At 40.0% G+C, this 25,725-nt stretch overlaps 1 protein-coding gene and 1 pseudogene across 1 annotated transcript; both read left to right on the top strand.

Annotated features, from left to right (window-relative positions):
• The first annotated feature begins 1,267 nt into the window (after window positions 1–1,267).
• Window positions 1,268–11,701, top strand: LOC137803766 (myosin heavy chain, fast skeletal muscle-like; annotated as a pseudogene).
• Window positions 11,702–12,815: 1,114 nt separating this feature from the next.
• Window positions 12,816–23,884, top strand: LOC137803893 (myosin heavy chain, fast skeletal muscle-like). The gene is made up of 41 exons (XM_068602729.1): window positions 12,816–12,850; window positions 12,983–13,016; window positions 13,340–13,561; window positions 13,637–13,780; window positions 13,874–14,030; window positions 14,124–14,151; window positions 14,237–14,333; window positions 14,424–14,516; window positions 14,604–14,667; window positions 14,755–14,853; window positions 14,944–15,047; window positions 15,174–15,312; window positions 15,410–15,528; window positions 15,990–16,139; window positions 16,239–16,409; window positions 16,497–16,797; window positions 16,929–16,999; window positions 17,098–17,185; window positions 17,311–17,428; window positions 17,518–17,641; window positions 18,007–18,143; window positions 18,227–18,482; window positions 18,574–18,816; window positions 18,900–19,076; window positions 19,157–19,302; window positions 19,395–19,485; window positions 19,583–19,972; window positions 20,076–20,202; window positions 20,292–20,410; window positions 20,499–20,695; window positions 20,992–21,175; window positions 21,284–21,449; window positions 21,563–21,687; window positions 21,797–22,105; window positions 22,200–22,403; window positions 22,515–22,640; window positions 22,729–22,899; window positions 22,990–23,094; window positions 23,199–23,294; window positions 23,536–23,667; window positions 23,784–23,884. The coding sequence occupies exons 3-41, from the start codon at window positions 13,355–13,357 to the stop codon at window positions 23,802–23,804; spliced, it is 5,796 nt and encodes a 1,931-aa protein (XP_068458830.1). The 5' UTR covers window positions 12,816–12,850; window positions 12,983–13,016; window positions 13,340–13,354; the 3' UTR covers window positions 23,805–23,884.
• The last annotated feature ends 1,841 nt before the right edge of the window (window positions 23,885–25,725 follow it).

Here is a 25,725-nt window from a genome sequence, read left to right as displayed (position 1 = left end):
AGAATGGGTTACCATCACTCATGTGTTGCTCATGTTTGCACGAATAATAGTTGCTGTCCTATTTTTGTACATCATCTTCATTATCTTTCTAATTTAGTAAAGTTAGAATGGAATAAATCCTTATCTACTACACAATAAGGGTCAACCTGTCTTTTTGGAATTTGGTAGATGGGAAATGATAATTCTGGCTAAATATGGGAACAAATCAGGAACACCACCTACTTTTATTCAAGAGCTCCGAACAATGTTTTTTTGTTTTTTTTAAAACATTGCAGAATACTCTTAAGTATGAAGATCATAGCGATGGGCTTACTTCAACACGGATGTATAATAATGATAAATGAGGAGTGTCCTTGCTTTGCTGCAACCAAAATAGCAACACTTTGAAGACAAAGAATTGAAACTCGAGAGCCTATAAAGAGTCTATGAAGAGCCTCAAGGTTATAGTCACACACGCAAAGCACAAGTGAAATGTGAAATGCAACACAACTATTGTAGAAATCTTTATGGTTTTAAAATAAACCATATTTGTTCCAAAATCTGTACATCAGACAACTGAAATCTTTAGCTAAAAAGCATTCTGTGAGCATTGTCCCAGCGTTACTGGGAGAATGCTCAGAGTCAATTTAGAAATCCCAGAACAATAAATCTTAATGTAAATGTAAGGTAAAACAACTATTTGATCTGTACCCATCTCGCTTCTTTTATTGATTGGTATGATATGTATGTCTGACCTTGGTGGCTGGAATCCAAAACACAAGCTATGTGTCCTTCAATTGATGCCTGTTGCACACTCCAAGTTAGGCTTATGCCCATATTTATCTACTGCGTCAGCAAACCAGGTTGAATAAAAGCAGCCCAACAGCACAGAGCAAAGTGTGTTAGAAGACCCCGGAGACTTCAGCTTGTGGTGAGCATATGTTCTACCTGTTTTAGAGAATGTATCCATTATTTGAGACAATGCTTTTGTTGAATTAATCTTTTTGAAACTGCTTTAATAACTGAAAATATATGTTGTCAATAGGATTGTGGAATATATCAACATTTTCCAATAGATTGGGTCAGGTATGAACATCTTTACACTAATTTGTATGAATACTTCATTCAATTGCAAGCTCATCTAAGGTTGTCAAAAATGCAAGTTAATGTTAATGTAATCACGATCAACTCATGAACAGTATGATTACTGTTATTTTTGTATTACCTTTGAGTAAACTGCCACCATGAGTAATTCTAAGATTGCTATTGTTTGACTTTCTTCTCAGACATAAGCCGCCACCATGAGTACAGACGCGGAGATGGCCGTGTATGGCAAAGCTGCCATTTACCTCCGGAAGCCAGAAAAGGAGAGACTTGAGGCTCAAAGCGCACCATTTGATGCTAAGAGTGCCTGCTATGTGGCCGATACCAAGGAGCTGTACTTGAAGGCAACAATCCTCAAAAAAGAGGGTGGCAAAGTCACCGTCACAGTCCTGGATACTAAGGAGGTTGGTATCATAACGTCAGAGTCAACAGTAAATTCAGTATGATCAGTTCTCATTGTGACAAATGCTCTGTTTCAGGAGAAGACAGTTAAAGACACTGATGTCCATCCAATGAATCCTCCCAAGTATGACAAGATTGAGGACATGGCCATGATGACCCATCTCAATGAAGCCTCTGTGCTGTATAACCTCAAAGAGCGTTATGCAGCATGGATGATCTACGTAAGACACTCAAAGGAGAACCATAAGAATTTAAAATTACTTTATATGAAGGAAACATGATGTTAACTGTTGAATCTTTATGATAACTTTCAGACCTACTCTGGATTGTTCTGTGCCACTGTGAACCCCTACAAGTGGCTCCCAGTGTATGATACTGAGTGTGTATCTGCCTATAGAGGCAAGAAGCGTATGGAGGCTCCTCCCCACATCTTCTCTGTCTCTGACAACGCTTATCAGTTCATGGCAACTGGTAAGTCATAATCATAACAATGGAGAATATATCACTAGATGAAGTTTCTGTTGCAGTGAAACCTAGTTCCTTATTTTGTTTCTTGTTTAACAGATAGGGAGAACCAGTCTGTCTTGATCACGTAAGTTTAGTACATTTGCAATTGTTGACTTTGAGGACAGTAAAATATCTTGATCAAATTTTTATAAGTCTGTGTCTATACCTAGTGGAGAGTCTGGTGCTGGAAAGACTGTGAACACCAAGCGTGTCATCCAGTACTTTGCAACAATCTCAGTTGGTGGACCAAAGAGGGACACATCAAAGGTATGTTCCTGGTGATTACAATTTGTGTTTTTTGGCCATGGAACATTTTGCAAAGTCGTTTTCTGATGTCACTTCTAATACTGGTTTATAGGGTTCACTGGAAGATCAGATTATTGCAGCCAATCCCCTGCTGGAGGCCTATGGTAATGCCAAAACTATCAGGAATGACAACTCATCTCGTTTTGTAAGTATGAAATACTTTCTACACATGTGAGAAGCCTTACTGATTGTCCATGTAGAGGCACATTAAACATTGTCTTGTTCCAAACAGGGTAAATTCATCAGAATCCACTTTGGCTCAACTGGCAAACTGGCTAGTGCTGATATTGAGACATGTAAGTAATAATACTCCTGGTACACACAAATGACTAGATTTGAGAATTGGCCTATCTGTGACTTATGAACATTATTATGATTTGTAGATCTGCTGGAGAAGTCTAGAGTGACATTCCAGCTTAAGCAGGAAAGAGGCTACCATATCTTCTACCAGATGATGACGGGCCACATTCCTGAGCTGCTTGGTAAATGACTGAGCTCTTGCAACATTTCACCGACTTACAGTTTTCATATGAAACAAAAGTATTGATGTTTTCAACCTATTTTGATCTCCAAGATTTGGCACTCATCACAACCAACCCTTACGATTTTGCCATGTGCAGCATGGGTCAGATCACTGTGGCCAGTATTGATGACAAAGTTGAGCTGGAAGCCACTGATGTGAGTGAACTTCACTTCAAAAAATGTTAATATTCTGCAAAGCATGAAAAACTAGGTGCATTTTCCAAAGTGATCATGTTTTGTTTGGACACATCTTTTCTCTTTTATTATCAGAATGCTATTGATATCCTGGGCTTCAGCAATGAAGAAAAATTGAGCATCTACAAGATGACAGGCGCTGTGCTCCACCATGGTAACATGAAGTTCAAGCAAAAGCAGCGTGAGGAGCAGGCTGAGCCTGATGGCACAGAGGGTGAGTACTTTGGGAACAACAGTATTAAGATAAATACAGTTCTTGATCACACTGGTTTCTGTTCATATCATGATGGAAATCACTGAACTATTTTCAGATGCTGACAAGGTTGCTTACTTGCTGGGTCTGAACTCCGCTGACATGCTGAAAGCTCTGTGCTATCCTAGAGTGAAGGTCGGAAATGAGTATGTCACCAAGGGACAGACTGTACCTCAGGTAAAAATGAATTATCAATATCCAATATCGTACTATTCGTAAACAGATTAACTGTATTTACCTATGTGAGGGTCTTATGTGTACATATTGTAAAGCCCTCTGGAGCAAATCTGTGATTTGGGGCTATACAAATTTAATTGAAGTGAATTTAATTTTAGATGCGATTTTTATCAATTTGGGATGGAAAAAAAGAAGAAGAAAGCATCTCGTTAGTACTGTAATGATAGGCCGCCTGTTTTTTTTGTCTTATTTATTAATAAGGAAAACTTATTTTGCTCCTTTTTTTCAGGAGAAATATAACTTTCAAAATCTTGCAAGTATTTGTCATTATTATGTTATAAAGGCTTAAAACGCTATGTAAAAACTTAAAAAGTAAAGAAACATATTGGAATTTTCATCATATTTCTCTTCTAAACAATTGAAAATGAACATGAAAAAAGCTTTTGAGGTTATAGAAATTAAATGTAACCGCTTCTTAGCAATCAGAATCCGTTGGAATTACGGCTTATATTTGAGGAGTTGCAGTCAAACTAACTAATAAAATCACATTGTTATTGTAATACAGGTTTATAACTCTGTGCCCGCCCTGGCCAAGTCCATCTATGAGAAGATGTTCTTGTGGATGGTCGTCCGTATCAACCAGATGTTGGACACTAAACAGGCCAGGCAGTTCTACATTGGTGTGCTGGATATCGCTGGATTCGAAATCTTTGACGTAAGATTATGCCAATACTATATTATAGCCAATACTTTGAATGACAGAATGATTGTTGTTAACAGAAATATGTTCTGATGAATATATGCGTCTTTGTAGTTCAACACATTGGAACAGCTGTGCATCAACTTCACCAATGAGAAACTGCAACAGTTCTTCAACCACACCATGTTTGTCCTGGAACAAGAGGAGTACAAGAAGGAGGGAATTATCTGGGAGTTCATTGACTTTGGCATGGACTTGGCTGCCTGCATTGAGCTGATTGAAAAGGTAATCATTTCATTTTGGGACTATACCATTTTCCTTAATTTGACTTAATGTTTCACTTAATGACATTTTTCTTTCCACTTCTTCAAGCCCATGGGCATCTTCTCCATCCTTGAAGAGGAGTGCATGTTCCCCAAGGCTACAGACACATCCTTTAAGAACAAGCTGTATGACCAGCATCTTGGCAAAAACATAGCATTTGAGAAGCCAAAGCCTGCAAAAAATAAGATTGAGGCCCACTTCTCCATGGTCCACTATGCTGGTACCGTGGACTACAATGTCACTGGCTGGCTGGACAAGAACAAGGATCCACTGAATGAGTCTGTCATTCAGCTTTACCAGAAATCCAATGTGAAACTGCTGCCTATTCTTTACCCACCTGCAGTTGAAGGTATGATACTAGTTGCAGTAAACTAAAACACTTTTTAGGTTATAGATACTCTACATTTTTTATTATAGCATCTGTTCATGTTAATGTAATGTGCAGTTTTAAGAAAGCCTATGTACTTAAAATAATCAACAGAGACTGGTGGCAAGAAGGGAGGCAAGAAGAAGGGTGGTTCTATGCAGACTGTGTCTTCACAGTTTAGGGTAAGGCTTAACATTGCAAATGTATCTTATTAGTCTCAGTTTATAGTTAAACTCACAGTTGTAACATACCTTGATATGACACCACTTTGGATCTACAGGAGAACTTGGGCAAGCTGATGACAAACTTGAGGAGCACCCATCCTCACTTTGTGCGCTGCCTGATTCCCAATGAGTCAAAGACTCCAGGTACATAGAGAACATAATCTCAATAGCATCTTCTAGGAATAGTTTGCTTTTGTTGGTGTGGTTTACATACATCGAGTTACAAACTATGTATTCAATTAAGTTTTTAAAATGTCTATTTTTTACAGGATTGATGGAGAACTTCCTGGTCATCCACCAGCTCAGGTGTAACGGTGTACTGGAGGGTATCAGAATCTGCAGGAAAGGTTTCCCCAGCAGAATTCTCTATGCTGACTTCAAGCAGAGGTATCAATAGAACTATTTATAAAATTGTAACGTGGACTATTAAAATTAAAAAATTAAAAAATGACCATTACCTCTCTCATAAAAGGTACAAGGTGCTGAATGCCAGTGTTATCCCTGAGGGCCAGTTCATTGACAACAAGAAGGCTTCAGAGAAGCTGCTTGGATCAATTGATGTCAATCATGAAGAGTACAAATTTGGACACACCAAGGTAAGCACTTTTGCTTTTGTTCAATCCAGTATGAAGTATGATTGTTTTTTGCATCTTTTTGTTCATCAGTCCACGGATAATGTTGTATTCAGGTGAACCCATCAGCCAAATGTTTTTATGCTAATTTATTAAGGTATGCTCAAGGATCTGTCATGGTTACAGTGGTTACTCCTCAATACTATTAACCTGCCGGTGGGGGCCAAAAGTAATCAACAACTGATTCAGTTTGGATTTTTTTCATCAAACTTTACAGCGACGACCATTTACAAAAAGGGGGAGTGACTAAAGGTGTCCTGAACAAGTATTCACTTCCTCAGTTCATCCTACCTATAACTTATTTTTCGTTTGTTCAGGTGTTCTTCAAGGCCGGTCTGCTGGGTACCCTTGAGGAGATGAGAGATGAAAAACTGGCATCACTGGTCACAATGACTCAAGCTTTGTGCCGTGGTTACCTCATGAGAACAGAGTTTTTGAAGATGACTCAGAGGAGGCATGTTGAAAACAGCTCATTCTGAATGATGGCATTAAAAATCAGAAACACTATGGTCCCTAACTGCTACTTCTTGTCTTCAGGGATGCCGTCTTTACCATCCAGTACAATGTCCGCTCATTCATGAATGTGAAGCATTGGCCATGGATGAAGGTGTACTACAAGATCAAGCCTCTGCTGAAGACTGCTGAAACAGAGAAGGAGCTGGCAAACATGAAGGAGAACTATGATAAGATGAAAACTGACTTGGCTGCTGCCCTGGCAAAGAAGAAGGAACTGGAGGAAAAGATGGTGTCCTTCCTGCAGGAGAAGAATGATCTGCTGCTGCAAGTAGCATCTGTGAGTTCAGATCTGAAGACAGTTTAAAGGTTAGCTTTATCTACTCGTTAATTGTTGGTGTGCTAATGTCTATTTGCATTCAATGGACTAGGAATCAGAGAATCTGTCAGATGCTGAGGAGAGGTGTGAGGGTCTTATCAAGAGTAAGATTCAGATGGAGGCCAAACTCAAAGAGACAACTGAGAGACTGGAGGATGAAGAGGAAATCAATGCTGAGCTCACTGCCAAAAAGAGAAAGCTGGAGGATGAATGCTCTGAGCTCAAGAAGGATATTGATGACCTGGAGCTTACCTTGGCCAAAGTGGAGAAGGAGAAACATGCCACTGAGAACAAGGTTTGTAAATGATAATCTATTCAGCAAATGAATTAAATGATAGATGATGAGCACTTGTTGATGAGATCTTTCTTGCACATTTAGGTCAAGAATCTGACAGAGGAGATGGCCTCTCAGGATGAGAGCATTGCTAAATTGACCAAGGAAAAGAAAGCCCTACAGGAGGCTCATCAGCAGACTCTTGATGACCTGCAGGCTGAGGAAGACAAAGTCAACACTTTGACCAAGTCCAAGACCAAGCTTGAGCAGCAAGTGGATGATGTAAGTTTACCAAGACACTTAGATGTGGACAGCAAGATTGTTCTTGAATGTGATGATTAAAATGTATTTAATTTGTTCAGCTTGAAGGTTCTCTGGAGCAAGAAAAGAAGTTGCGTATGGACCTTGAAAGAGCCAAGAGAAAGCTTGAGGGTGATCTGAAACTGGCCCAGGAGTCCATAATGGATCTTGAGAATGACAAGCAGCAGTCTGATGAGAAGATTAAAAAGTAAAGAAAAAATTGAATTTATACAACAACCACTCTTTTGAAAATTATGGTCAACTGCATACACTAAATGTACTTTATCAATAACTCTTACAGGAAGGACTTTGAATGCAGTCAGCTCCTCAGCAAGATTGAAGATGAGCAGTCATTGGGTGCTCAACTTCAGAAGAAGATCAAGGAGCTTCAGGTGACATATTGTGTGACACAAAACATTACTGCACCCATTTCCTATTGTGTATCAAAAGTGAATGTTTACTTAAAGAAATTACACATACATTCAACAGGCCCGCATTGAGGAACTGGAGGAAGAGATTGAGGCTGAACGCGCTGCTCGTGCCAAGGTTGAGAAGCAGAGAGCTGACCTCTCCAGGGAACTTGAGGAGATCAGTGAGAGGCTTGAGGAGGCTGGTGGTGCCACTTCTGCTCAGATTGAGATGAACAAGAAGCGTGAGGCTGAGTTCCAGAAGCTCCGTCGTGACCTCGAGGAGTCCACTCTGCAGCATGAAGCCACTGCTGCTGCTCTTCGCAAGAAGCAGGCCGACAGCGTTGCTGAGCTGGGAGAACAGATTGACAACCTCCAGCGTGTCAAGCAGAAGCTTGAAAAGGAAAAGAGTGAATACAAGATGGAGATCGATGACCTCTCCAGCAACATGGAGAATGTTGCTAAAGCAAAGGTACACATTGCATAACTATTGTATTTTCCAAATTTATGTAGATAATAATGTATTTTGTATTATGAATGAAATATGACTATTGATCTCATCTCTCTTGTCCTCGTTAGGGAAATCTTGAAAAGATGTGCCGTACTCTTGAGGACCAACTTAGTGAATTGAAGTCCAAGAATGATGAAAATGTTCGTCAGATCAATGACACAAGTGGCCAGAAAGCACGTCTCCTGACAGAAAATGGTAGCTACAAGTAATCATTAAATGATCTGTTGCCAATGTCAATGAGAAACATAACTTAAACTAATGGTATCATGACATCTTTTACACAAGGTGAGTTCAGCCGTCAAGTTGAAGAGAAAGAAGCCCTTGTTTCCCAGCTGACCAGAGGCAAACAGGCCTACACACAGCAGATTGAGGAGCTGAAGCGACAGATTGAAGAGGAGGTTAAGGTAAGAAACCATTGAGTTTGTGCTTATTGGTATTATTTGTTTTTGAATTTAGAAATGTTGTAGATTCATGAATAATTTCTACAACAGGCCAAGAATGCTCTTGCCCATGGACTGCAATCAGCTCGCCATGACTGTGATCTGCTGAGGGAACAGTTTGAGGAGGAGCAGGAGGCCAAGGCTGAGCTGCAGCGTGGAATGTCCAAGGCAAACAGTGAGGTGGCTCAGTGGAGAACTAAGTATGAAACTGATGCTATCCAGCGCACTGAGGAGCTTGAGGAATCCAAGTGAGTACCATTTAAACAATGAAATGGTCAATTCAGATGTTTGGTGTTTTAGGGATTTCAAAATGGCAACTATAATACTTGTTTCAATATTTGAGTTTATATGAATGAAAATATATATATATATTTGACATGGAGTGAGTATCTTTTTCTGTTGAAAATATTTTAGAATACAGCACTGTTTTTAAATTTTATTCAAGTTCTCAGAAAATGTATTTGTTTTTATTTCATACATGCAACAATATCTGGAATTTTCCTTTGTAACTATTTGTATTTTAATGAGTGTCACATTTTTTTCAAACAGGAAAAAGCTGGCCCAGCGCCTTCAGGAGGCTGAGGAACAGATTGAGGCAGTGAATTCAAAGTGTGCTTCTCTTGAGAAAACCAAACAGAGACTCCAGAGTGAGGTGGAGGACCTCATGATTGATGTGGAGAGGGCCAACGGTCTGGCTGCCAATCTTGACAAGAAGCAGAGGAACTTTGACAAGGTAGCATTGGTCACTTTGTGTGGCCAAGCCAGACAAACAATTATATGGATATATATGTGTCTCCATAGTGCTACATAACCAACTGACCCATGTAATTGTATTATTCAGGTGTTGTCTGAGTGGAAACAGAAGTATGAGGAGGGTCAGGCAGAGCTTGAGGGAGCACAGAAAGAGGCTCGTTCTCTCAGCACTGAGCTTTTCAAGATGAAGAACTCTTATGAGGAAGCTCTTGATCAACTGGAGACCATGAAGCGTGAAAACAAGAACCTCCAACGTGAGTTCTACATCATTTAACACATGTGAATGTGTTACACTAAAGTTTTTACTTTTTAAGGACTAACAATACAAAACACATGTATCTATCTACAGAGGAGATCTCAGATCTGACTGAACAGATTGGCGAGACTGGCAAGAACATCCATGAGCTGGAGAAGTCCAAGAAGCAGATGGAGACTGAGAAGTGTGAGATCCAGACAGCTCTTGAAGAGGCTGAGGTATGTTATTTTTTTCACAAGAGATTGTTATGCCTAGTCTCGGGGAAACCTGAGCACATCATAACGATGGGTCTGAAGTGAAGTCGCACAAAACGTGCTTCCCCCCCTACTTCTAATATTTTTTCAAAATATATCTTGTGGAAATAAATTATAAATCATGTGACAAACTTTAAAAGGTTTAAAGCCAGAAATTAATATTTCATTCTTTGAAATCATCAGGGAACTCTGGAACATGAAGAGTCTAAGATCCTGCGTGTCCAGCTGGAGCTCAACCAGATTAAGGGTGAGGTGGACAGGAAGCTGGCAGAAAAAGATGAGGAGATGGAGCAGATCAAGAGGAACAGCCAAAGAGTAACTGACTCCATGCAAAGCACTCTGGATGCTGAGGTCAGGAGCAGGAACGATGCCCTGAGAATCAAGAAGAAGATGGAGGGAGACCTGAATGAGATGGAGGTTCAGTTGAGCCACGCCAACCGCCAGGCTGCTGAGTCCCAGAAACAACTGAGGAATGTGCAGACACAGCTGAAGGTATTGTAATACATAAAGCTGTTCCACAAGACTATAGTCAGTACACAGGCATTTTTGTATTCATAGGAACATTGTCATGATATTTTTTCACTAGGATGCACAACTGCACCTTGATGACGCTGTCAGAGCCCAGGAAGACTTCAAAGAACAAGCTGCCATGGTGGATCGCAGAAACGGTCTCATGATGGCTGAAATTGAGGAACTCAGAGCTGCTCTGGAGCAGACAGAGAGAAGCCGCAAAATCGCAGAGCAAGAGCTGGTGGATGCCAGTGAGCGTGTTGGACTTCTGCACTCTCAGGTGAACAAGCTCCTTTCATATCCACAATAATTAAAATGTCTAATGAGATTTACACCAATGTAAATATCAGGCATAGGATGACTTACGTGAGATTTTCATTGTATCTTTTAGAACACAAGCCTTCTGAACACCAAGAAGAAGCTTGAGACTGACCTGGTCCAGGTCCAGGGTGAAGTGGATGACACTGTTCAGGAAGCAAGAAATGCAGAGGAGAAGGCCAAGAAGGCCATCACTGATGTAGGTTTAAAATTAATTTCTCACTTTTACTCCGTGTGTTTTTTAAGATATTCCTAAATAACATGTTATGCTGTATCCTCTAGGCTGCTATGATGGCTGAGGAGCTGAAGAAGGAGCAGGACACTAGCGCTCACCTGGAGAGGATGAAGAAGAACCTGGAGGTCGCTGTTAAGGACCTGCAGCATCGTCTGGATGAGGCTGAGAACCTGGCCATGAAGGGTGGCAAGAAGCAGCTCCAGAAACTTGAGTCTAGGGTAAGAAAGTCAAGAAGAATGTTAAGATTTGCACAGCTGAAGCATGACTTTGAAACAAAATTGACACTGTTTTGTTTCCTTTTTGTTTTTTGAAGGTGCGTGAGCTGGAGACAGAGGTTGAGGGTGAACAGAGACGTGGAGCAGATGCTATTAAGGGCGTCCGCAAATATGAGAGGAGAGTGAAAGAGCTCACCTATCAGGTACAGTTACTTTGATAGTTAAAATGTCCAGGACAAAATTATTTAAAACATTTAAAAAAAAAATAATATACCATTAAAAATATTTCAACTTTAACATCTATCTTATCTATTACAGACTGAAGAGGACAAGAAAAATGTCGCCAGGCTGCAGGATCTGGTTGACAAGTTGCAGCTCAAGGTGAAAGCCTACAAGAGGCAGGCTGAGGAATCGGTAAGGACAAAACATTTAGTCTCTTAACAATGCAAACTTTTTACTGTATCAGATTTATTTGACCTTTTGTCATTTAGGACATTAAACATGTGTAAATCTCTATGATTTTTAAGGAGGAGCAAGCCAACGTCCATCTGTCAAAGTGCAGGAAGGTCCAGCATGAGCTAGAGGAAGCTGAGGAGCGTGCTGACATTGCAGAGTCCCAGGTCAACAAGCTGAGAGCAAAGAGCCGTGACTCTGGCAAGGTAAATAACATAACATTCAACTTATTGAAAATTAAATCAAATTAAATTTGAACTGTTTCATGTGAATCATGTAATAGTTAAGTCTTGACTGAAAAAAATACAATATAGCTTTAAGGTTAAAAAAATTAACAACAGACAAAACCATTTCAGAAGATGATGTGTATGTAGGCGCATATGCCCGATATGTATTAATTGTTTAATGTTTTTGCAGGGAAAAGAGACAGCTGAGTAAAGTACTTCGGCTGAGGGTATTTCTTTCTAATCATAAAATATGATGTGAAATAAAATAGTTTTTGATCTTGACTTGCTTGGTCTGTGTTATTTTGATCTCAATGTGTCCTCCAAGTTACTGAAATTTCAACAAAAACATTTTGCATGGGCATGAATAAATAGTTGGCGTAATTCAATATAATTGTTCCTTTATAAACCAGGTTTAGAGGCCAATACTTTTGAAAGAAACAATGACCACTGGCATTCCAAAAATACCCTCACTTTTGTACCTGATCAAAACATGTCTAGCTACATAATAGTGAAGTGGAAGAGAGGAGTTAAAGAAGTTTTATAAGAATGTTTGACAGAGAGCACATTCCAACCTTTCAGAGAATAATCAACCTGTACACTAAGATCAGTGTTATTCTTTCAGATAATATGAGTAGCCTCATAAGTGGACCCTATCACTGCTTCAAGAATCTTCATTTTTAATTGATTCATGTTTTGGGGATTTGTAGTGTCTTTAAATTTCTGATTCTTTCTGTGTTTGTTTAGTGCTATGATGCCTCATACTGAAATAAAACTGAAAATACATTATTTCAGTTATCCATGACTTATTTATATTATTTTGTATGATTGCAATAAAATTCTGTAATTTGAAAATGAGTATAACAAGCTTGAAGTTCAAAACACTGCTGTATTTAAAACACATAGTTTGCCTTCTTTAAAGTGAAGAGGGTCTTTAAGAGCCAAAAATAAACTTCTGTTGAAGTAATGATGAAGCAAAAATCAAGACCTGGCCATATAAACTGAAACCTGAAACATCAGACAACATGTGTGTTATGGTCAGCTGTCTGCCTTACCACATTTGGTCTGTACACCATATTTAACTTTCACTGCGTCATCAAAACCTGATTCAATATAAAGGCTACTCGAGGGCAGGACCAATGTGTGTGACAGTGAAGATCTGAGTTCCTGCCTGTGGTAAAACTATCTTATCTTAAGCATGACACAATTTGAATGTGTTCATTAAAAAATAACTTATAATAATAGAAACAATTGTTGCATGCATTTTGTTTTTAGACATACTCAAATAACAAAAACTGTTTTGAACAGGATTGGTGAATACGATTGAAAAAGAGGGTGTCAGGTAAGGGTAACTTAAGTAATGAATTTGTCTTTGCACGCGTTTAATACGTATGGAAAATATTTCTGATACATTTAAAGTATGCAGTTTCTCATCTAAACATTTTGACAAAACTCAACATCTTTAAATGGATTTTCTGTAATAAGGAGTATGACTAAGACTTCACTTGGAAGTAAAGTTGTAAAGTTGAAGGCCACCTGTAACTATACATGGACATGTTTTCAAGGTGGATTTGTTTATATATTTCAAGTTGAAGTGATGCAAATTACATGGATTTAAAAAAAAAAAATGTCTAAGACGGCAATTCCTTTGTAACTATCTAACAGACATAAGCCGCCACCATGAGTACAGACGCGGAGATGGCCATATATGGCAAAGCTGCCATTTACCTCCGGAAGCCAGAGAAGGAGAGAATTGCAGCTCAAAGCCAAGCATTTGATGCCAAGAGTGCCTGCTATGTGGCCGATGCCAAGGAACTGTACTTGAAGGCAACAATCCTCAAGAAAGATGGTGACAAAGTCACTGTCTCAGTCCTGGATACTAAGGAGGTTGGCATCATAAAGTCAGAGCAAATTGAGAGTGCAAAATGATCAGATCTCATTGTAACAAATGTTCTATTCCAGGAGAAAACAGTAAAAGAAGCTGACGTTCATCCAATGAATCCTCCCAAGTATGACAAGATTGAGGACATGGCCATGATGACCCATCTCAATGAAGCCTCTGTGCTGTATAACCTCAAAGAGCGTTATGCAGCATGGATGATCTACGTAAGACACTCAAAGGAGAACCATAAGTATTTAAAATTACTTTATATGAAGGAAACATGATGTTAACTGTTGAATATTTATGATAACTTTCAGACCTACTCTGGATTGTTCTGTGCCACTGTGAACCCCTACAAGTGGCTCCCAGTGTACGATGCTGAGTGTGTATCTGCCTATAGAGGCAAGAAGCGTATGGAGGCTCCACCCCACATCTTCTCTGTCTCTGACAACGCTTTTCAGTTCATGGCAACTGGTAAGTCATAATCATAACAATGGAGAATATATCACTACATGAAGTTTCTGTTGCAGTGAAACATAGTTCATTATTTTGTTTCTTGTTTAACAGATAGGGAGAACCAGTCTGTCTTGATCACGTAAGTTTAGTACATTTGCAATTGTTGACTTTGAGGACAACCAAATATCTTGATCAAAATCTTATAAGTCTGTGTCTATACCTAGTGGAGAGTCTGGTGCTGGAAAGACTGTGAACACCAAGCGTGTCATCCAGTACTTTGCAACAATCTCAGTTGGTGGACCAAAGAGGGACGCATCAAAGGTATGTTCCTGGTGATTACAATTTGTGTTTTTTGGAAAAGGCACATTTTTCAAAGTCCTTTTCTGATGTCACTCTAATACTGGTTTATAGGGTTCACTGGAGGATCAGATTATTGCAGCCAATCCCCTGCTGGAGGCCTATGGTAATGCCAAAACTATCAGGAATGACAACTCATCTCGTTTTGTAAGTATGAAATACTTTCTACACATGTGAGAAGCCTTACTGATTGTCCATGTAGAGGCACATTAAACATTGTCTTGTTCCAAACAGGGTAAATTCATCAGAATCCACTTTGGCTCAACTGGCAAACTGGCTAGTGCTGATATTGAGACATGTAAGTAATAATACTCCTGGTACACACAAATGACTAGATTTGAGAATTGGCCTATCTGTGACTTATGAACATTATTATGATTTGTAGATCTGCTGGAGAAGTCTAGAGTGACATTCCAGCTTAAGCAGGAAAGAGGCTACCATATCTTCTACCAGATGATGACAGCCCACATTCCTGAGCTGCTTGGTAAATGACTGAGCTCTTCCAACATTTCACATACTTAAAGTTTTCATAAAAAACAAAGTTTTGACATTTTCAACCTTTTTTGATCACCAGATTTGGCACTCATCACAACCAACCCTTACGACTTCCCCATGTGCAGCATGGGTCAGATCACTGTGGCCAGTATTGATGACAAAGTTGAGCTGGAAGCCACTGATGTGAGTGAACTTCACTTACAAATATTTAAATATGTATACAGCAATGTGTGTAAAACTGCTTTTTTAAGTGCATTTTATAAAGTGATTATCCCTTGTATTGACACATCTTTTCTCTTTTAAAACCAGAACGCTATTGATATCCTGGGCTTCACCAATGAAGAAAAATTGAGCATCTACAAGATGACAGGCGCTGTGCTCCATCATGGTAACATGAAGTTCAAGCAAAAGCAGCGTGAGGAGCAGGCTGAGCCTGATGGCACAGAGGGTGAGTAGCTTGGGAACAACAGTATTAAGATAAATACAGTTCTTGATCACACTGGTTTCTGTTCATATCATGATGGAAATCACTGAACTATTTTCAGATGCTGACAAGGTTGCTTACTTGCTGGGTCTGAACTCCGCTGACATGCTGAAAGCTCTGTGCTATCCTAGAGTGAAGGTCGGAAATGAGTATGTCACCAAGGGACAGACTGTACCTCAGGTAAAAATGAATTATTAATATCTGTAAATATTATATCTGTAATTTGTAAACAAATTAATTGGTTTGGTTCGACTAGAACATGGATCACTAGATTAAATAAAAGCCATGTAAGTGTTTATTGTTAATACTTTCAAAGAGTTGTATCTATTGAATGCTGAATCTAGAATAAGTCAAGCACCATGTTGTGCTTGACTTTTTGGACATGGTCATACCTCCCCATTAAAAGGGCTTTTTATATAGCAATGTGAAGGTGCTTACAGTGGATGTTTTATGTGTACAAATTGTAAAGCCCTCTGTGGCAAATCTGTGATTTTGGGCTATAACAATTTAATTAAAGTTAATTGAATCTTAGCTGCAACATTGTTTTATTGTATTCATCTCACAATTACTTTAAAAACCCCAATAATCAAATATTTCATGAAACAGATAACTAATTAAATAACATTGTTATTTTTATACAGGTGAACAACTCTGTGCCCGCCCTGGCCAAGTCCATCTATGAGAAGATGTTCTTGTGGATGGTCATCCGTATCAACCAGATGTTGGACACTAAACAGGCCAGGCAGTTCTACATTGGTGTGCTGGATATCGCTGGATTTGAAATCTTTGACGTAAGCTTATATTCCCACAATTCAATAGCAAATACTTTTAATGACAGAATGATTGTTATGAACATAAATATGTTCTGATGAATATATGTGTCCTTGTAGTTCAACACATTGGAACAGCTGTGCATCAACTTCACCAATGAGAAACTGCAACAGTTCTTCAACCACACCATGTTTGTCCTGGAACAAGAGGAGTACAAGAAGGAGGGTATTATCTGGGAGTTCATTGACTTTGGCATGGACTTGGCTGCCTGCATTGAGCTGATTGAAAAGGTAATCATTTCATTTAAGGACTATACAATTTTCCTTAATTTGACTTAATGTTTCACTAAATGACATTTTTCTTCCCACTTTTTCAAGCCCATGGGCATCTTCTCCATCCTTGAAGAGGAGTGCATGTTCCCCAAGGCCACAGACACATCCTTCAAGAACAAGCTGTATGACCAGCATCTTGGCAAAAACCAAGCATTTGAGAAGCCAAAGCCTGCAAAAAACAAGGCTGAGGCCCACTTCTCCCTGGTGCACTATGCTGGTACAGTGGACTACAATATCACTGGCTGGCTGGACAAGAACAAGGATCCACTGAATGACTCTGTCATTCAGCTTTACCAGAAATCCGGCGTGAAACTGCTGCCTATTCTGTACCCACCTGTAGTTGAAGGTATGACACTAGTTACTAGATACTAAACACATTTTAGGTTATAGATACTGTACAATTTTTATTATAGAATGTGTTCAGGTAAATTGAATGTGTGATTCTAATAAAATATATCTACTTTAAATAATCAACAGAGACTGGTGGCAGCAAGAAGGGAGGCAAGAAGAAGGGTGGTTCTATGCAGACTGTGTCTTCACAGTTTAGGGTAAGGCATAACATTGCAAATGTATCTTATATGCCTCAGTTTAAACTCATTCTTACAATTGCAACAAGCCTTGATATGACACCACTTTGGATCTACAGGAGAACTTGGGCAAACTGATGACAAACTTGAGGAGCACCCATCCTCACTTTGTGCGCTGCCTGATTCCCAATGAGTCAAAGACTCCAGGTACATAGAGAACATAATCTCAATAGAGTCTTCAAGGAGTGGTTTGCTTTTGTTGGTGTGGTTCACATACATCTAGAGAATAACTATTTATTCAATTAAGTTTTTAAAATGTCTGTTTTTTACAGGATTGATGGAGAACTTCCTGGTCATCCACCAGCTCAGGTGTAACGGTGTACTGGAGGGTATCAGAATCTGCAGGAAAGGTTTCCCCAGCAGAATTCTCTATGCTGACTTCAAGCAGAGGTATCAATAGATATATTTATATACTTGTAATGTGGATTATTTAAATAGAAAAGGTCAAAAACAATGATTATAAACTCTCTTATAAAAAGGTACAAGGTGCTGAATGCCAGTGTCATCCCTGATGGCCAGTTCATTGACAACAAGAAGGCTTCAGAGAAGCTGCTTGGATCAATTGATGTCAATCATGATGAGTACAAATTTGGACACACCAAGGTAAGCACTTTTCTTTTGTTCAATCCAGTATAAAGTATGATTGTTTTTTGCATCTTTTTGTTTGTCAGTCCACGGATAATGTGGCATTCTGCTGGACCCATCAGCCAAATGTTATTTTTTTATGCTAATGTATTATGGTATGCTCAAGGATCTGTCATGGTTACAGTGGTTACTCCTCAATATTATTAACCTGGTGGTGTGGGCCAAAAGTAATCAACACCTGATTCAGTTTGGATTCTTCCATGAAACTTTACAGCAACGATCATTTACAAAAAGGGCAAGAGACTAAAGTCGTGCTTTTGTCCCGGAAGAAGTATTCAATTCCTTAGTATATCCTACCTATAACTTATTTTTTGTTTGTTCAGGTGTTCTTCAAGGCCGGTCTGCTGGGTACCCTTGAGGAGATGAGAGATGAAAAACTGGCATCACTGGTCACAATGACTCAAGCTTTGTGCCGTGGTTACGTTATGAGAAAGGAGTTTGTGAAGATGACAGAGAGGAGGCATGTTGAAAACAGCTCATTCTGAACGATGGTATTACAAATAAGAACAAACATGGTCCCTAACTGCTACTTCTTGTCTGCAGGGAAGCCATCTATACCATCCAGTACAATGTTCGCTCATTCATGAATGTGAAACATTGGCCATGGATGAAGGTGTACTACAAGATCAAGCCTCTGCTGAAGTCTGCTGAAACTGAGAAGGAGCTGGCAAACATGAAGGAGAACTATGATAAGATGAAAACTGACTTGGCTGCTGCCCTGGCAAAGAAGAAGGAACTGGAGGAGAAGATGGTGTCCTTCCTGCAGGAGAAGAATGATCTGCTGCTGCAAGTAGCATCTGTAAGTACAGATCTGAAGACAGTTTAAAGGTTAGCTTTTTCTTCTCGTTAATTGTTGGTGTGCTAATGTCTATTTGCATTCAATGGACTAGGAATCAGAGAATCTGTCAGATGCTGAGGAGAGGTGTGAGGGTCTTATCAAGAGTAAGATTCAGATGGAGGCCAAACTCAAGGAGACAACCGAGAGACTGGAGGATGAAGAGGAAATCAATGCTGAGCTCACTGCCAAAAAGAGAAAGCTGGAGGATGAATGCTCTGAGCTCAAAAAGGATATTGATGACCTGGAGCTTACCTTGGCCAAAGTGGAGAAGGAGAAACATGCCACTGAGAACAAGGTTTGTAAATGATAATCTATCCAGCAAATGAATTAAATGATTATGATGAGCACTTGTTGATGAGATCTTTCTTGCACATTTAGGTCAAGAATCTGACAGAGGAGATGGCCTCTCAGGATGAGAGCATTGCTAAATTGACCAAGGAAAAGAAAGCCCTTCAGGAGGCTCATCAGCAGACTCTTGATGACCTGCAGGCTGAGGAAGACAAAGTCAACACTTTGACCAAGTCCAAGACCAAGCTTGAGCAGCAAGTGGATGATGTAAGGTTACCAAGACACTTGGGTTGGAAAAGCAAGTTTGTTCTTGAACGTGAGGATTAAAATGTATTTAATTTGTTCAGCTTGAAGGTTCTCTGGAGCAAGAAAAGAAGTTGCGTATGGATCTTGAGAGAGCCAAGAGAAAGCTAGAGGGTGATCTGAAACTGGCCCAGGAGTCCATTATGGATCTTGAGAATGACAAGCAGCAGTCTGATGAGAAGATTAAAAAGTAAAAGTTTTTTGAATTTGTACAACAACCACTCTTTTGAAAATGATGGTCAACTGCATAAACTAAATGTACTTTATCAATAACTCTTACAGGAAGGAATTCGAATGCAGTCAGCTCCTCAGCAAGATTGAAGATGAGCAGTCATTGGGTGCTCAGCTTCAGAAGAAGATCAAGGAGCTTCAGGTGACATATTGTGTGACACAAAACATTACTGCACCCATTTCCTATTGTGTATCAAAAGTGAACGTTTACTTAAAGAAATTACACGTACATTCAACAGGCCCGCATTGAGGAACTGGAGGAAGAGATTGAGGCTGAACGCGCTGCTCGTGCCAAGGTTGAGAAGCAGAGAGCTGACCTCTCCAGGGAACTTGAGGAGATCAGTGAGAGGCTTGAGGAGGCTGGTGGTGCCACTTCTGCTCAGATTGAGATGAACAAGAAGCGTGAGGCTGAGTTCCAGAAGCTCCGTCGTGACCTCGAGGAGTCCACTCTGCAGCATGAAGCCACTGCTGCTGCTCTTCGCAAGAAGCAGGCCGACAGCGTTGCTGAGCTGGGAGAACAGATTGACAACCTCCAGCGTGTCAAGCAGAAGCTTGAGAAGGAAAAGAGTGAATACAAGATGGAGATCGATGACCTCTCCAGCAACATGGAGAATGTTGCTAAAGCAAAGGTACACATTGCATAACTATTGTATTTCCCAAATGAAGGTAGAAAGCATCTTATATTATGAATAAAATATGACTACTGATCTCATCTCTCTTTTTACTCATTAGGGAAATCTTGAAAAGATGTGCCGTACTCTTGAGGACCAATTTAGTGAATTGAAGACCAAGAATGATGAAAATGTTCGCCAGATCAATGACACAAGTGCACAGAAAGCACGTCTCCTTACAGAAAATGGTAGCTACAATTAATCATTGAATGATCTGTTGTGCATGTCATTGAGAAACATAACATAAACTAATGTATCATGACATCTGTCACACAAGGTGAGTTCAGCCGTCAAGTAGAAGAGAAAGAAGCCCTTGTTTCCCAGCTGACCAGAGGCAAACAGGCCTTCACACAGCAGATTGAGGAAATGAAGCGACAGATTGAAGAGGAGGTTAAGGTAAGAAACCATTGAGTTTGTGCTTATTGGTATTATTTGTTTTGGACATTTAGAAATGTTGTAGATTCATGAATAATTTCTACAACAGGCCAAGAATGCTCTTGCCCATGGACTGCAATCAGCTCGCCATGACTGTGATCTGCTGAGGGAACAGTTTGAGGAGGAGCAGGAGGCCAAGGCTGAGCTGCAGCGTGGAATGTCCAAGGCAAACAGTGAGGTGGCTCAGTGGAGAACTAAGTATGAAACTGATGCTATCCAGCGCACTGAGGAGCTTGAGGAATCCAAGTGAGTACCATTCAAACAATGAAATGGTCAATTCAGATGTTTGGTGTTTTAGGGATTTCAAAATGGCAACTATAATACTTGTTTCAATATTTGATTTGATATGAATGAAAATATCTATATTTGACATGGAGTGATATCTTTTTCTGTTGAAAATATTTTAGAATACAGCACTGTTTTTATATTTTATTAAAGTTCTCAGAAAATGTATTTGTTTTTATTTCATACATGCAACAATATCTGGAATTTTCTTTTGTAACTATTTGTATTTTAATGAGTTTCACATTTTTTTCAAACAGGAAAAAGCTGGCCCAGCGCCTTCAGGAGGCTGAGGAACAGATTGAGGCAGTGAATTCAAAGTGTGCTTCTCTTGAGAAAACCAAACAGAGACTCCAGAGTGAGGTGGAGGACCTCATGATTGATGTGGAGAGGGCCAACGGTCTGGCTGCCAATCTTGACAAGAAGCAGAGGAACTTTGACAAGGTAGCATTGGTCACTTTGTGTGGCCAAGCCAGACAAACAATTATATGGATATATATGTGTCTCCATAGTGCTACATAACCAACTGACCCATGTAATTGTATTATTCAGGTGTTGTCTGAGTGGAAACAGAAGTATGAGGAGGGTCAGGCAGAGCTTGAGGGAGCACAGAAAGAGGCTCGTTCTCTCAGCACTGAGCTTTTCAAGATGAAGAACTCTTATGAGGAATCTCTTGATCAACTGGAGACCATGAAGCGTGAAAACAAGAACCTCCAACGTGAGTTCTACAGCATTTAAAAGTGATATTGTATTCACCACACGTGAATGTGTTACACTAAAGCTTTTACTTTTTAAGGACTAACAATACAAAACACATATGTATATTTGCAGAGGAGATCTCAGATCTGACTGAACAGATTGGCGAGACTGGCAAGAACATCCATGAGCTGGAGAAGTCCAAGAAGCAGGTGGAGACTGAGAAGTGTGAGATCCAGACAGCTCTTGAAGAGGCTGAGGTATGTTATTTTTTCATATGAGATCTTCTTAAAATAAATTATAAATCATGTGGCAAATTTTAAAAGGTTTAAAGGCAGAAATTAATATCTCATTCTTTGAAATCATCAGGGAACTCTGGAACATGAAGAGTCTAAGATCCTGCGTGTCCAGCTGGAGCTCAACCAGATTAAGGGTGAGGTGGACAGGAAGCTGGCAGAGAAAGATGAGGAGATGGAGCAGATCAAGAGGAACAGCCAAAGAGTGACTGACTCCATGCAAAGCACTCTGGATGCTGAGGTCAGGAGCAGGAACGATGCCCTGAGAATCAAGAAGAAGATGGAGGGAGACCTGAATGAGATGGAGGTTCAGTTGAGCCACGCCAACCGCCAGGCTGCTGAGTCCCAGAAACAACTGAGGAATGTGCAGACACAGCTGAAGGTATTGTAATACATAGAGCTGTTCCACAAGACTATAGTCAGTACAGGGGCATTTTTGTATTCATGGGAACATTGTCATGATATTTTTTCACTAGGATGCACAACTGCACCTTGATGACGCTCTCAGAGCCCAGGAAGACTTCAAAGAACAAGCTGCCATGGTGGATCGCAGAAACGGTCTCATGATGGCTGAAATTGAAGAACTCAGAACTGCTCTGGAGCAGACAGAGAGAAGCCGCAAAATCGCAGAGCAAGAGCTAGTGGATGCCAGTGAGCGTGTTGGACTTCTGCACTCTCAGGTGAACAAGCTCCTTTAATATCCACAATAATTAAAATGTCTAATGAAACTAAGACCAGTGTAAATATCAGGCATAGGATGATTTACGTGAGATTTTCATTGTATCTTTTAGAACACAAGCCTTCTGAACTCCAAGAAGAAGCTTGAGGCTGACCTGGTCCAGGTCCAGGGTGAAGTGGATGACACTGTTCAGGAAGCAAGAAATGCAGAGGAGAAGGCCAAGAAGGCCATCACTGATGTAGGTTTAAAATTAATTTCTCACTTTTACTCTAACATGTTATTTTTTAAGGATACTGCTAAATAACATGTCATACTGTCTCCTCTAGGCTGCTATGATGGCTGAGGAGCTGAAGAAGGAGCAGGACACAAGCAGTCACCTGGAGAGGATGAAGAAGAACCTGGAGGTCGCTGTTAAGGACCTGCAGCATCGTCTGGATGAGGCTGAGAACCTGGCCATGAAGGGTGGCAAGAAGCAGCTCCAGAAACTTGAGTCTAGGGTAAGAAAGTCAAGAAGAATGTTAAGATTTGCACAGCTGAAGCAAGACACATATATTGACACTTATTTGTTCCCTCTTTGTTTTTTGAAGGTGCGTGAGCTGGAGACAGAGGTTGAGGGTGAACAGAGACGTGGAGCAGATGCTGTTAAGGGTGTACGCAAATATGAGAGGAGAGTGAAGGAGCTCACCTATCAGGTACAGTCGCTTTGATAGTTAAAATGTACAGGACAAAATTATCCAATGTACTTAATATAACATTAAAAATATTTCAACTTCAACATCTATATCATCTATTACAGACTGAAGAGGACAAGAAAAATGTCGCCAGGCTGCAGGATCTGGTTGACAAGTTGCAGCTCAAGGTGAAAGCCTACAAGAGGCAGTCTGAGGAAGCGGTAAGGACAAAACGTCTTACTTTTTATTACTGACAGGTAGATGATATGTCAGAATGATTTTGAGCTAACATCCAATATTCTTTGCACAGATCAATTTCTTAAAGTAAAAATAATGTACATAAAAGTAAAAGCATACATTTTCATTTTCATGCTTGAGTATAATAGCGTATTCATGTTGTACACATAAGGATAACACATTTTACCAAAATGTAACCTCTGAACTATGTCTATGTTATTCCAGGAGGAACAGGCCAATTCTCACCTGTCCAAGTGCAGAAAGGTCCAGCATGAGCTGGAGGAGGCTGAGGAGCGTGCTGACATTGCAGAGTCCCAGGTCAACAAGCTGAGAGCAAAGAGCCGTGACTCTGGCAAGGTAATTCTACAATTCTGTTTAATCAAATCAAATTTCAGTTTATGTGACAGAACGCTATTGTGAGTTAAGTTTGATATAAATCAACCTAATCAAACCCCATCTTTGTGTGTTTTTAGGGAAAAGAATCTGCCGAGTAAAGTACACTCCCTGATCAGCGGTTTCTTATCATATAATATGATGTGAAATATGCTTTAAAAAATAAATGTTTTCACTTTCACTCTGAAATTTGCTGTCTGCCTTTTTTCCCATGGTATTGTTTGTCCCAAAAGATAAGTGATATTGGCTGGAAAATTGGCTATCCAGAAATCTCATTTGTAATAAGAAGTAATATAATACCCAGCTGACCAGGCTTTATCAGCAAAAGTACACACATTTGTTTGTAATGGTTGGCCACAAAATTAAGTATGTTGTTTCTCATTGTCATTTAAAGTGACATATTTGACCCTTTATATGTCAATGTTCAAACCAAGTCAAGAGGGTGCCTCTGAATGCCTTAATGTCATTTTGACCCAAACAACTTGACAGAGAAAAGCAATGGATGGATACATGGCTTAAACTCACCTTCTCACGTGGCATTTTGTTCCGCGAATGCCAGAGGTAAAGATTTTGAAGGAATACAAGTCTGTACTTCAAGTAAATAGCTATGCTTCTGTGTCGGTTTTAGAATGATACTTGGGTTGGCTTTAAACTTACTTACCAACCCAACTGAATACTTTGAGAGATACTACACACTTAAACAAGATTTGTTATTTTGAGCTGTAAACTAAATTATATTACTAATATTTACATTCTGGTGTTAATATTGAAATTCCAAATGTAGAAACATCCGTTGTTTATTAGTTGAAAATGGCTCATCACGCCATCTACTGTTTTAAACCAGGGGTGTGTGTGTATAGATAGATAGATAGATAGATAGATAGATAGATAGATAGATAGATAGATAGATAAATCAAAATTAGCAAAGCAGGGATTCGGACCTCTGATCCTGTGCTTGTAAGACGGACACGCAAACCATTGTTCCACAGTCACAATTGATCAAGTCATGAAAGTGGCATCACAAACGTGTCACAAAGCGAGGGAATCTGCAGAGAGCCCAGGCAGATACACAGTGGGTTGATGTCTGAATTTTTGGTCTTTATGTTTCGACTTAATTGTTGAAAGACCTTAAAATAGGGTTTATCATCCAAAAACCTTCACCAATGATTTAAACATAGAGAAATATTGTCGTTATTTATGCGTTATTATGCTATGATTTTACTGGTCCGGCCCACTTGAGATCAAAATGGGCGGCATGTGGCCCCTTCACTAAAATGAGTTTGACACCCCTGATCTTACCAAACATGATGAGCCTTGGAGTGCTCAGCAGGTGTATTTCAGGGGAAAGTGAGAAGATAAGCATTGTTTAGTCTGTGAAGTGTGGTTCACGTGGGGGGGACGGGCACACCTTTTTGCTAGCTGTTGTAGTTTGCCCTGTCATGTAGCGTTAGCTCAGAAAACACACGCCATGTTGTGCTGTGTAAAAGTCTTACAAGTTGTGCTGTCTCACCTGTTGTGGCGTTCTGGTTCACCTTTAGTGGTGCTCGGTAACGTTACTGGTGCCACGTTCGTAGCCACGCGACACGGCAAGAGATAAAAGACGTAAAAGTTCTCCAAACGGAGCTAGCCTCAGCTAACTAGCGCGCGAGCACACACACACACACACACGCACGCACACACGCACACACACACGCCGACGACGTCACACTTAAACGATTCCAATTAATTTCGAAGTTACACTAAACTCATGCCATTTATCAACTATATGAAGCCGAATGATTTATATTACAATTTTACGGTGACAACGACCATAACGCGCCGCCGGACGGCTCCGGTTCCGCCTGTCATTACATCTTACCCGGATACAACACATACAAACGATACGTTTTTCTGATTGGCTGTAGCACATTTCTCTTTTTTTTGATTGGCTGATGAGTGGCTCCTCGCGGGGGGGATATATGAGAAATACGATGTGTGTCGGGAGGGTGTGATTTAAGACCGAAATGCGTGACAGTCACGCTC

Source organism: Clinocottus analis, unplaced genomic scaffold (genome assembly GCF_023055335.1).
Source record: "Clinocottus analis isolate CAN_PGR_092001 unplaced genomic scaffold, fCliAna1.0.p SCAF_6, whole genome shotgun sequence".
NCBI lineage: Eukaryota > Metazoa > Chordata > Actinopteri > Perciformes > Cottidae > Clinocottus > Clinocottus analis.
This window is presented reverse-complemented; position numbering and strand designations above follow the sequence as displayed.

What these genes read in the sequence shown, in the direction of transcription:
- LOC137803893 (XM_068602729.1), top strand. Translation starts at nt 13,355, where the DNA reads ATGAGTACAGACGCGGAGATGGCCATATATGGCAAAGCTGCCATTTAC. An exon ending in CAGTCCTGGATACTAAGGAG is followed by an intron (nt 13,562 to 13,636) that starts GTTGGCATCATA and finishes GTTCTATTCCAG; the next exon opens with GAGAAAACAGTAAAAGAAGC. An exon ending in AGAGGCAGTCTGAGGAAGCG is followed by an intron (nt 23,295 to 23,535) that starts GTAAGGACAAAA and finishes ATGTTATTCCAG; the next exon opens with GAGGAACAGGCCAATTCTCA.